Source organism: Orcinus orca, chromosome 2, assembly GCF_937001465.1.
Source record: "Orcinus orca chromosome 2, mOrcOrc1.1, whole genome shotgun sequence".
Taxonomy (NCBI): Eukaryota; Metazoa; Chordata; class Mammalia; order Artiodactyla; family Delphinidae; genus Orcinus; species Orcinus orca.
In genome coordinates, this window is record NC_064560.1 from 116942491 (window position 1) to 116954748 (window position 12258).

Genomic DNA, 12258 nt, shown 5'->3' on the forward strand with positions numbered 1-12258 from the left:
GCTTATCAAAACATTAAAAAATATTTCACTGGGCTTCCCTGGTGGCGCAGTGGTCGAGAGTCCGCCTGCCGACGCAGGGGACACGGGTTCATGCCCTGGTCCGGGAAGATCCCACATGCCGCAGAGCGGCTGGGCCCGTGAGCCATGGCCGCTGAGCCTGCGCGCCCGGAGCCTGTGCTCCACAACAGGAGAGGCCACAACAGTGAGAGGCCCGTGTACCGGAAAAAAATAATAATAATAATAATTTAAAAATATATATATATATATATATTTTTTTTTAATTTTTACTAAGAGTTGTGCCTTGCAAACCTCCTAGTTTGTAATCCTGGACTTTGAAGGCTATCAGTAAAATGAAATTGGAAAATAGGTGAAAGTTTATAACTGGAAAAAGTTGTGGGGTTTTTTTGTTTTTTTTTTTTGATTAAAGCAATTTTTATTTTTTCTCAGCTTTTTTGAGAAGTTGTTTTGTTTTTAAAGTATTAGAGTGTCTAGAAATAACACTCTTTCCTGTGTCACTGTTCTCCCCCTATTCCTTCATGATTTGCTAGCTTTTGATTTTTCATCTCGAGAATATGGGCCCAAAGTTTTTATATATAATTCCAGTATATGTTTTGCTTTTCTTCAAAAAACGAAAAATCAAAGTAAGAGGTGGGGGGGGAGGGAGGGAAGGATTGAGAGTTTGGGATTAGCAGATGCAAACTATTTTATATATAGGATGGATAAACAACAAGGTCCTACTGTATAGCATAGGGAACTATATTCAATATCCTGTGATAAACGGTAATGAAAAAGAATATATATATATGTATAACTGAGTTACTTTGCTATGCAGCAGAAATTAACACGACAATAGTAGATCAACTATACTCCAATAAGATTTTTTAAAAAAGCAGTTATCTTTGAGTGTAAAATTCGTCCATATGAGTCTCTAATTAGAAAAGATTAAGTATGCTTACTCATCCAAGAGTGCTTGCTGTTTGAGCTATATAGAACTGGTCATGCTTCTGTGGTTCAGACCACTGCTTCTCAAACCATTTTTGTGGAAGTATAGCCACTATTGATTGTCACGTTCTGAAACTCATATCCTAGGTGGCAGATGTCTGCTCTGGTTTAGTATCTGCTGGTCTACTGCCAGGACAAGCCATGGCGGGAGAGACCTAATTTTTTTTTTTTTTTTTTTTTTTTGGCATATGGAAATTTATTGCTATCCTGCTTTTAACATCAAAACTTACGATCTTGGTCTTTCCTTCTTCCCTTTGTATAAGGCCAAAAGGGAGACATTGGCTACTTTGACGACCTTAAGAGCAGACTCCAGGAATGTCACCAAGAGCATGACCTTTGCAACCAGATCCAGCAACCAGAACTTCATCATTTTCCTAAATGATGAATAAAATTCAAACAACCATCATTGGGTACAAAGGCTCTGATTTTTTTGCCATTCTTGATGAGCTGAACCCTGACACACTTCCTGATGGCAGAATTTGGCTGTTTGGCTTCAACCCCTATTTTTTCAAGCACAATTCCCTTGGCATGAGAAGCACCTCCAAAAGGGTTGGCCTTCAGGGCTGTGCCCAAATGGGCTTTCTTGTACTGTTTATAATGCCACTTCTAGTCTCGTCGGTGGCTATGGAGCTTCCTGGTAGTGCGAAGACTGCAACACTTGCCCATCCTGCCAGCGCCACGGGCCTGAGTGAAAGACACAACTTATTTATTTATTTATTTATTTATTTTTTGCGGTCCGTGGGCCTCTCACTGTTGTGGTGTCTCCCGTTGCAGAGCACAGGCTCCGGATGCGCAGGCCCAGTGGCCATGGCTCATGGGCCCAGCCGCTCCACGGCATGTGAGATCTTCCCAGACCAGGGCACGAACCCGTGTCCCCCGCATCGGCAGGCGGACTCTCAACCACTGTGCCACCAGGGAAGCCCTATTTTTATTTTTATTTATTTAATTTATCCTGGTTGCACCAGGTCTTACTTGGGGCATGTGTGCTCCTTAGTTGTAGCATGCATGTGGGATCTAGTTCCCTGACCAGGGATCGAGCCCGAGTCCCCTGCATTGGAGGGCGATTCTTAACCACTGCACCACCAGAGAAGTCGTGACCCAATTTTTAATCACCTACTTTGTGTTTCGGTCTTTATTTGCCTGTGCTCAACTTTCGGTGGGAAAGATGAATAACTTGGAAGCAAGAGAACAAACTCCTTTTGGAGTGGGTAAATGTGGTATGAGACTACCAAAACCTATTCCTAGTACTAAGTAAGCTGATTTAATGCGTGAGCTTTTCTGGGTTTTGGAGCACCAGGGGCCCAGCTTGCTGTGACCCACTGTAGTTTTGCCTGTGGACCATAGATGGCACTGCTCCCTAGCAAAATGAATTTAGCTTCATCTGTAAGCCAGAGTAGTGTAGTCTTTGGTTATTGGTAAATGATGCTCTTTCTCCAGTTTTGGTATCCTCCAGTTTCTAGCAGAGGTACCTGCAGCCCCACAGTCAGCTAGCTGATTGTTTATGTGCCCCAAGGCAGTATTTCTCAAGGCTTGGCCTGAGATGCTGGGGTGCATGTTAAAAACCTAGAACTAGGGCTTCCCTAGTGGCGCAGTGGTTGAGAGTCCGCCTACCGATGCAGGGGACACGGATTCCTGCCCCGGTCCGGGAAGATCCCACATGCCATGGAGCGGCTGGGCCCGTGAGCCATGGCCGCTGAGCCTGCATGTCCGGAGCCTGTGCTCCGCAACGGGAGAGGCCACAACAGTGAGAGGCCTGCGTACCGAGAAAAAAAAAAAGATTGCATTCGCGGGCTTCCCTGGTGGCGCGGTGGTTGAGAGTCCAACTGCTGATACAGGGGACATGGGTTCGTACCACGAGGACCCACATGCCGCGGAGCGGCTAGGCCCGTGAACCGTGGCTGCTGAGCCTGCGCCTCCGGAGCCTGTGCTCCGCAACGGGAGAGGCCACGGCAGTGGGAGGCCCGTGTACCGCAAAACAAACAAACAAAACAAACCCTAGAAGTAGTGATTCCTACCTTAGGCCTGGATCAAAATCTGCACATTAGATAGGCTCCTAAGAAGGTTCTTATGCCCACCAAAACTTGACAAACCATTGCCCTAAATATTGATGGGCATGAAAATAGAAAAGTTAGTAGCAAGTAGATTTTCCTAAATGTTTAACTTCCAATAAATAATAGAAAGAATAGAACTACCTAACTACGTACAGCCAGTACTTTATGTTCTGATCTTTCCCATACCTCTGCCCTTGCTCCTTATATCCACATTCTTCCTATCTCTTGGTCTAGCTCCATGGTTCTTCTGAGCAATTCGCTGCTAATAATGGGACCTTAGCATTTTTATCAACCTGGGCTTACAGGTAATCACAACCTCCAAATTTTAACAAAAGGTAACCTCAGACTCCTTATCAGATGATTTCACATACATCTGAATGCATAGCTGCTTATTATAGTGGGAATAGACCCAGGTCATTAAAGAAGGATAAAACCTGTGTTTCTAAGTTGGCAGGAGCCTTCTGTTCCTTTGGGGGGCAGCATTTGAATGTGAGATAAGAATTTGTGCAAAGCCTCTGCCCTAGCCAGGAAATGAATTCACTACTCTCTGGCAATTGCTTTCTCTAATCCCTACCCCATAACGCTCCCCGGCAGCTTATGGCCTGAAAGAAAGATTCTCTTATCTTCCATTACGTTTGTCAGTCAGTAACCTGGTCAGGGAAGAGGAAAAAGAAATGTTGACAAACTTGGGAGCTTTGCCACAGAAGCCTTAAAGATAGCTTCAGATGCACCAGGAGGATGCTCTTTAGTTCTTTAATGATGACTATCTCCATCTCCCTTTATGGCCTCACCATCCTGTGTATGGCTAATAGAACTTTGCCAAAAGCACTGTCTGGCAATGAAGGGAGATGACAAAGTGATTTTATATATATATATATATTTGTGATAGAATTATTCCTGACCTGGTATCCCAGTTTATCTGCAAACTCCAGCACTCTTTGGATCTTTAGTTTGTTGAAAATTCTTTTTATGGAGGTTGGCTTTTTACCTGGGGAAGCTCACTAAGTCAGTTATTAAGGACAGGTTAGTTTGTCAGAGCAGGGAAGTTAAAACCGCTAGTCTAAGAATTATCCACATTAGTCTGATTTCAGAGTCAAAGTTCCCAAAAGGCTTAGTGGGTGTGGAAAATGTGAAAGAGCCATCTCACGTGAATCTTTCACTGCAGGTCACCGCAGTGCCATTGGATTCTTACTGCAATGACCGAAGTGCAGAATATGAGCGGCGAGTGCTGAAGGAAGGAGGGAGTCTGGCAGCCAAGCAGTGTTTGTTGAATGGGGCCCCTGAACTGGCGGCAGACTGGCTAAATCGACGGTCTCAGTTCTTTCCAGAACCAGCTGGAGGACTGTGGAGCATTAGGCCTCAGAATGGCTGGTCTTTCATCAGGATTCCAGGTGAGTCCTCCTTTCTCTTGGCATATGTTCCCGGCTTTGGCAAGGGAAGAACCAGGAAGATACTCCATGTGGTGGTTTCAGATATTCAGAATTCAAAGTTCTTGAGGTTTCTATTTCCTCTTTTACCCTTAGTGATTGTAGGTAAGAATGCTTAAGTAATTTGTGACTTGAGTGGAAATAGAAATTTTTTTTAGATTTCTGCCTAAATGCTCTCCTGTGACAAGCTTACAGCTGAGAGAGGAATATGACTCTTAGGGATGGGGGCGGGGGGTGTAGGGAAATAAACTTCGTAGGAAAGGCTTCAGGTCGAGTGAGTACAGTCGTCTTGTGCCATTGCCAGTGGAATGAATGAGAATGTCGTCACTCACAGAAAGCCTAGTTTAAGTAGCATAAACAGTGTCCTGCACGAAGCACTAGAGATCTGAATGATAACCAGAAGAAAAACAGTGTTTTGTGCCAAAATCCTAGTGGATTCCCAGACCTACTAGAGTCAAGGTCGAGGGTTGAAAGGAAACTAGGTTTTCATTTTTGCTTTAGTGAGACTACTTTTAAGGAAACCAAACACAGGGTTCATAGGCTTATGTTCCTTGCTTACACCTGCAGGCACACTGGAGTGGTAGCTTAAAGCTACCATGTTCGTTTCAGTTGTCCAAATTCTCTGATGCTTTGATTGTATTCATCTTACTGGCACGTAAAGGAAGTAAACTAGAGTTAAGGGTTCAAAAGAGAGAGTCTGCTATTTCTAAGAGATAACTGGATTAAAGGCTTTAAGGCCTGGCTTTTCCATTTAATGTTAACTTTGTCAAGTGTCGAGGGACTTTGGGTCAACCTATTAGTTGCTTTGGGGGTACTTTGAACTGGAAGATACCGTTTTGTGTACAAGAGCAATATGTATATGGCCTCATATCTGACTTAAAACAGGTGAAAGCAGTGGGTGAAGGTATATTGTTAGAAAATAAGGGGAAAGCCCAGGTGTAAAGCAGGCCTGAATAGTAGTTGGAATAGAGGAATAGAAGCCAGCAGGTTTGGAAACCACAGAGTCCCCGGCAGAAGATGAGCACAGGTGTTAAAAGAAGCAAGATAACACCTTATTTCTTCTTTCTCCCTTTTTCATTTTGACTCCTAAGTTCCCAGTACAGAAGGAGAAGGCTTATTGCTGGCGCTGTGGGAATCTCTTGTGGCTTTTCCTGTTCTTTGAAAGAAAAATGGACCTTGTTTAAATAGCAGGAAGTGTCTGAGTTCTTTTTGCATCGATAAAAAGCACCAGCCTCACTGGCTGTTTACTGTGAGAACCAACCAGCTCCTCACTGACCCCATTGTGCTCGGTAGACTGGCTGGGCAGGGCAGTGGGGGGTGGAGGGGTCATTGGAACCTGTATTTTATCTCTTTTTCCTCTATACTTTTACATTTTCTGTTTCCCTGGGAAGGGTTGGTTTTATTATATTCCTTGAGAGACTGACCAAAATCTTCTGGATTTCACACCTTGAATGTCTCTCTGTGTTTCACCAAGAGAAGTGTGTACAATCCCTTCAAAAGTCTCCTCTCCTTGGAAAAAGGAGATATTATTTTATCTGTTACCCTAATTTTACTGCCATTGGATACATTCATTTTGTCAGTGACCAGGATCTTATACTGTGGTCAGTGAGAGCTTGTATCTAAGTGAAAATACTGTAAGATTGTGTACTGTAGGATTGTAGGAAAGATTGCAAGAAAGTAGCGTAGGTCTTTTCATTTCAACATTTTTCGAGCTTCTGTTTGAAAGAAGGGGCTGGGCACAGGTTTGACTTGGCAGAGTCAGCCTAATTTCTAGGGAATTGTGCTCTTCTTGGCTCTGTGCCCTGCTTAGCAACAGGTGGTGCTCTTGTCCAGTGCAACTTTGGTAGCTCCTGAAAATTGGGTAATGGATGCCAGGCCCAGAAGGCAAAAGTGTGCAGTGAAAGAAAACTGTTTTTTTCTGCTTAAGTGTTTTAAGGCTGTTGCTGATGTCACTTTCTTCTTGGACTTTTTCCTTCAGGCAAGTCCAAAGAAATTCAGTCCATCCACTTCCACCTCCCCCACCTAAACAATAACAAGCTAACAGCAGGTGCGACTTCTTGCTTCTTTTAGGTGCATCAGAGTTCTCTTCTAAGTGTGCATCTTCATCTCTGAGTTTTCCTAATCCTAGCATCAGTTCGTTCTGCTTGCAAAGTAAAGCAGATGTGGGAAGCAGGAAGGTATGAAAACCATTAAATCATGATTTTGAGATGAATTGAAGCTTTTGAATATTCAGACACAAGACAGATTTGTATATACTTAAATATTTGTGTTGAGGGACTATATATGAATGGAAAGAGGAGATAAGCAGGCTGCAGAAATCTGATGTGCTTAGCTTGCCCACTCTCACTCAGTGACTGAAAAACATATGGGTTTCTTTTTTTCACTTTCCTGTGCTTTTAATGAGAAAAAAAGAAACTTACTGTCTGAAGCTGATTGGTACCTCTTTAGGGAATGTTTAGGAGCTATCAAAATTGAGGGACCCTTGGGAACCCAATTAAAGGAGAAGGGTAATTGGCAAGAAGAAACCCTTGAAGTTGTTACGAAAGCATTGCTGCCTGATCAGACTGGGAATTTATATAGGCCTCCTTGTCCGGTGCCAGCAAGAGGGCTTAGCAATCGGTTCTGTCCCAGCTGCAGTCATTTGATTGCGTTGGTAAGGCAGCCAACAAGGAGAGCATTTCAATAATCTAAACAGGACCAAACAAAGAGGCTGAACAAAGGTGTGTGCCACAGTGTCAGGGAGGGGGTGGTGGAGGAAGAAATGTGGCCTGGCAATGTTCCGAAGGTGGGAAAAGGCAGGCTGCAGTGCAGAGGAGTAAACATCCAGGACCTGTAGCTTTGTAGCAGAAACAGAGTGGCTGATGATTTGTTGTGGTGCTGTCAGCACATCTGTTCTCATTCAGTTTATACAATTAATTGTGCACTTGGCAGATAGTGGCGAGAACAGAGAAATGACCGTTGAAAACTTTTGGATTGCTCTGAACAGTCAGCTTCTGTAGTTCAGAGGAAAAACCACAGGTTCAAACCTGAAACTAAAGGTAGACAGTATGTTTTTCATAACAGTTTTCTTTTTTTACTTTTAGTAGTTAGCTGTGTATGTGAGCTCTCTAGCCTTTCTGTCTCTCTTTTTGCATCCCACAGCCACTTGCAAACATACTCTTACATCTCCCAGCCCCTTAAGTTTCATCTCTTCCCTTCCTAGTAGCAGCAATTGTTTAGGGTATGTTTATGGACCAGTCTGCAAACAGGAAACTCTACTTCCTGAAATGTGATGGGAGTTGAATGATACTGAATGGATAAGATGAAAATTTGTGAGTTAAGTGTTCTCTAAAGATCTTTGGCTGAAATGCCTTTTTTTTTTTTTTTTTTTTTAATGGGAAGAGGAAGGAGGAAGCACAAATTAGTGAGTGAAAGCAGCTTCCATTTCACAGAAACCCAAAGTCAGTCTTTCTGAAAAGCTGAATAAGCCCTAGTGTCTTTATTAAATTACAGCTTAGGATAATGACATTTACCAGCCAACCTATTTGAAATCATCCAAGAGAGGAAGGGGTTTTTTTAATTTTGTTTTTGGTTTTGGTTTTTAGTGCATTTCTTGGTGTTCAAGTGTCTTTAGGGGCAGGCAAGAGCAGCCCTTGTTTCTCTACATTCTCATGCCTTTGGGAGGTAAACCATGTAGCCACAGAACTAGTAGAAACAGATACCTAGAGATAAGGTGAACAAAGGAAAAACAGATTTCTCAGGTCACTTACAGCAGGTTTGGCATGGATATTACTCTTAGATGTCCACATATACCTGCTGTCTCTTGAATAAAAATGTGGAGCGGGGGAAAAAAATGTGGAGCAGGGAAACTTTCAGATGCCTTAGCAGCAGATGTCTGATTGGGAACTGTCAGTTGGGAGGGGACCTACACTTCCCTGCTTCAGGATATTTCTTCCCAGAGCACTACTCGATATGATTTAACAGTGCTTTGCATTCTTCTCTAGAGTACTTTCCTGCTCTCATGATGACAAGCGTCCTGGTTGCAGTAATTTTGGCTGCATACAGCTTTGCAGTGAGTGATTTTACTGCAGTGAGCTGCTTCAATTAAATATAATTTCCCGCTTCCCCCCTTTTCTTCTCCCTAGGCAAGGAGAGCCTCATCACTGACAGTGGAAAGCTGTATGCCCTTGATGTCCTGTTGACTCGGCTCAAGTCTCAAGGACATAGGGTCCTTATCTACTCCCAGATGACCAGGATGATAGACCTGCTGGAGGTAGGAGAAAGAACCTTTGGGGACTAGGACGTTTTGACATTTAAATTGCAGGAATCATAGCTGTATGACTAATGTCAGTCCTGCTTAATGGGAACCCAAAACTTGTCCTCGTGATTTGACCATCTATATGGGGAGGAGAAGCAACTCCTGGCGGATATGAAAGTGTGCAAAGGACTTCTTCCTCCTTCCTTGTATCAGTGAAATAGAATCCCCCTCCTTCCTTCCTTTACTAGTGAAGAAATTCCCAAATTTTAAAGCAGATCAGATCCTAGGAATTTCTTGAAAAGTCCTCTGAAATTCTGTATGGAAAACAAGATTTGGGATTAATTCTTATTAGAGAGCAGCTATTCATCCTGAGTTGGTGTAGTGGTTCTCAACCTGACTACATTTTGCAGTCTTTTGGGGGAGCTTTGAAAAATACTGATGTCCCATCCTCAGAGATACTTATGTAAGAAGTATGGAATGAGGCCTAGGCATTAGGATAAAAGTTCCCAAGGTGATTCTAATATATAACCAAAGTTGACAGCCATTGGGTTATGGTAAAAGATACAGCTCTGTCTTACTGTGCAGGGCAGATTTTGTTTCTTTTATTACTTCTGAGTTGACATTCTCTCTGCTTTCTTGTTGTTGAAGTAGTGGCTTATTATTTGAGGGAGAGAAAGTCATGGACATATAAACAGAGGAGTGAAAGTGAGGACAAATAATCACAGACGACTAGAGTAAGTTTTTCGTGCAAGAAAGTTGGAAAGCCATCTGTTGAGAGGCTAAAGCATCTGGATGTCAGTAGTGTATAAATATTCTCATGTTTTTTGGTGTGTTTTACATATTTAATAAGCCTTTAAATTTTAACCCTGCTACTCCAGGGACTAGTTGGTAATAAATAAGTGGAAATTGGACATTATTATCCCTATCTAGGAATAAGGGAGTAGAGATTCTATCAGTGCAGAAGGAATGAAGGGTAGCAGTAGGGGAGAATTTTAGGTTCTTCAGAAGCCAAGGCTGGCTCGCTGAATTTTGCAGTGAGTTTATCTAAATTCAGTGGCAGGCTCTTAAATAATCAGGCAACTTCTTTTAGCAAGAGACATAACAAATAATATTTGAGGTCAATTTAATCACTGTTTCATGTTTAATAAAAAGTGTTTAGCCTCTGGAATGCTGTCAACAGGCAGAAGTTTCTGCCTTTTTGTATTGTGAGTAGGTCATCTATTTCTAAATGATGGAAAAAATGCTTATAAGTGACTGTGAGTCACCTTAAGAGGTGATTAAGCCGTTGTGTTTGATGTAAATCTTGACTATGTTAAAGGTCCTAACAACAATAATCCAAAATAAGAGGACTGCCTGCATCCTTAATATTCTGTTCAGGGACTTCCCTGGTAGCAGAGTGGTTAAGAATCTGCCTGCCAATGCAGGGGGCTTGGGTTCGAGCCCTGGTCCAGGAAGATCCCACGTACTGCAGAGCAGCTAAGTCCGTGCACCACAACTACTGAGCCTGTGCTCTAAAGCCCGTGAGCCACAACTACTGAGCCTGTGCGCTGCAACAACTGAAGCCTGTGCACCTAGAGTCCGTGCTCCACAACAAGAAGCCACCTCAATGAGAAGCCCACGCACCACAACGAAGAGTGGCCCCCGCTCGCCACAACTAGAGAAAGCCTGAGCAGCAACAAAGACGCAATGCAGCAAAAAAAAAAATTTTGTTGAAACTAAATGATGTCGACAGCCAAAACAATATGAGTAACTTTCTTTCAGTAGGACTCTTTTTAGATAAAGTGCACTTGCCTTTTCCTGAAGAGTCAGGAAAGTATAGATGAAATAGTAATCTTTCACTGATAAGAATTATAGAAAAGGTAATATATGCTAAGGATTTTGTAAGAGAGTTAATAATCTTCTTTTTTCCCAAGGCTATATATCAGTATATTATAGAGTCTTAAAAGCTGATTCACATTATAAGGGAAGTTCCAAGGAAAAGGGGGTGAGCCACCAAAAAATAAGCTAGCTCTGGTAGATGAAGGCAAGTGTGGGTAGGTTAAGTGACACAGTCCTGCATTTTAGTCCCTTATTCTGTATATTGCACACTTCTAGGTACTCATAAGACTCACTAAGATAAGTAATTCAAAGTATGATAATGATTTTGTTCACGATGAGTGCTGTGAACACTACCCACCAGGGTCACTTCCTGTCTGTCTGTAATCCAACAGGATTTTTAGAGGGGATGTGGACTTTGTGGGTAGGCTTAGCAATGAAGGCAGCTTGAGAATCTTCTCTAAATGTAGTTGCATTGCTCTATGGGGAATTCTAAATTAGGGAAAAGCAGATTCAAAGCCTGAATTTCACAACTGCTAACATTCCTTAGCCATGTGTGTAACATGCTTCTAGGATGTTGAAGCCAGAAAATGTTGCAACTGTTTGTACTGAAAAATTAAAATGAAACTGTTGTCTAGTTTCCTTACTACTATACTATTCTTTTTCCTTCAACATTAAATTTTAAAGTTTCTTTTTTTCAGTCTATTTATTTGTTTTAATATTATTTACTCAAACGAACCACATTTTGTATTCCAAGAGTTTAGTCCTCCAAATATATATATATATATATATATATTTTTTTTTTTTTTTTTTTTTTGCGGTATGCGGGCCTCTCACTGCCGTGGCCTCTCCCATTGCGGACCACAGGCTCCGGATGCGCAGGCTCAGCGGCCATGGTTCACGGGCCCAGCTGCTCCGCAGCCTGTGGGATCCTCCCGGACCGGGGCACGAACCCGCGTCCCCTGCATCAGCAGGCAGACTCCCAACCACTGCACCACCAGGGAAGCCCCTCCAAATATATTTTGTGGGCATAGAATTACAGTGCCCACAATGTTTAATATTTGTCTAATCATTTATAGAAATGTAAATGTATTGTGGATTTTAGGACAGTGCAGGATTAGGTCTACTTTTCATTATCTTTTCAAAGAGTATTATGGGTTTTTCAGTCACTTTCATGATGGAAGCTTTCATTGTAAACATTCATTAGAGCCATGTTCCACTTTAAAACATGACCTAGTATTAATTTAAAAAAATACCTTGACCCTTGGCCTTGCTTCTTCATTCTCAGAGTATTGTGGTTTTTGTTTGCTTGTTTGTTTTTTTAGATTAAAAAAAATGTTTTCAGGATTCTCTTTTTCCCTTGACATCTTGTACCCTGTATATCAAAGATGGAATAAAAACTTCCAATAGAGCAGGAATTTGAGCTCACATGGGGCTGTTGAAGCTGTGCTGTGTAGCTGTGGAGCGTGTCAGCATCTCTTTTATCTAACAGCTTTTTGGGTTTTTTTTGTTCTGTGCCTTAGCGTTGGCTATGTGTTTTTCTGTTTCTGTGACTCAGAAGAACTAAAAGATAGTAAAAATTCACACACTTTTGTATGGCCAGGATTCCATTTTGTGAAAATACTAGTTCTAAGCACTTTGTATTTGCTCAGTATTTTCTAAAGTGATTGATAGCCTCCTTCTCTTGGGCAAAAATCTGACTTTAATTTAAATTTCAAGTGAATAT

The 12258-nt window shown here is 42.2% G+C and overlaps 1 protein-coding gene and 1 pseudogene across 4 annotated transcripts in view; one reads left to right on the forward strand and one right to left on the reverse strand.

Moving 5' to 3' along the window:
- INO80 (INO80 complex ATPase subunit) overlaps window positions 1-12258 on the forward strand; it is a 123546-nt gene that overhangs the window by 78311 nt on the left and 32977 nt on the right. For all 4 annotated transcript variants that reach the window (XM_004273978.3, XM_033435765.2, XM_033435766.2 and 1 more), the window contains 2 exons: window positions 4219-4444; window positions 8605-8732. In XM_004273978.3, the coding sequence (XP_004274026.1) occupies window positions 4219-4444; window positions 8605-8732 (354 nt within the window). The remainder of the gene's footprint in view (window positions 1-4218; window positions 4445-8604; window positions 8733-12258) is intronic.
- LOC101275269 (40S ribosomal protein S23-like) lies at window positions 1214-1668 on the reverse strand (annotated as a pseudogene).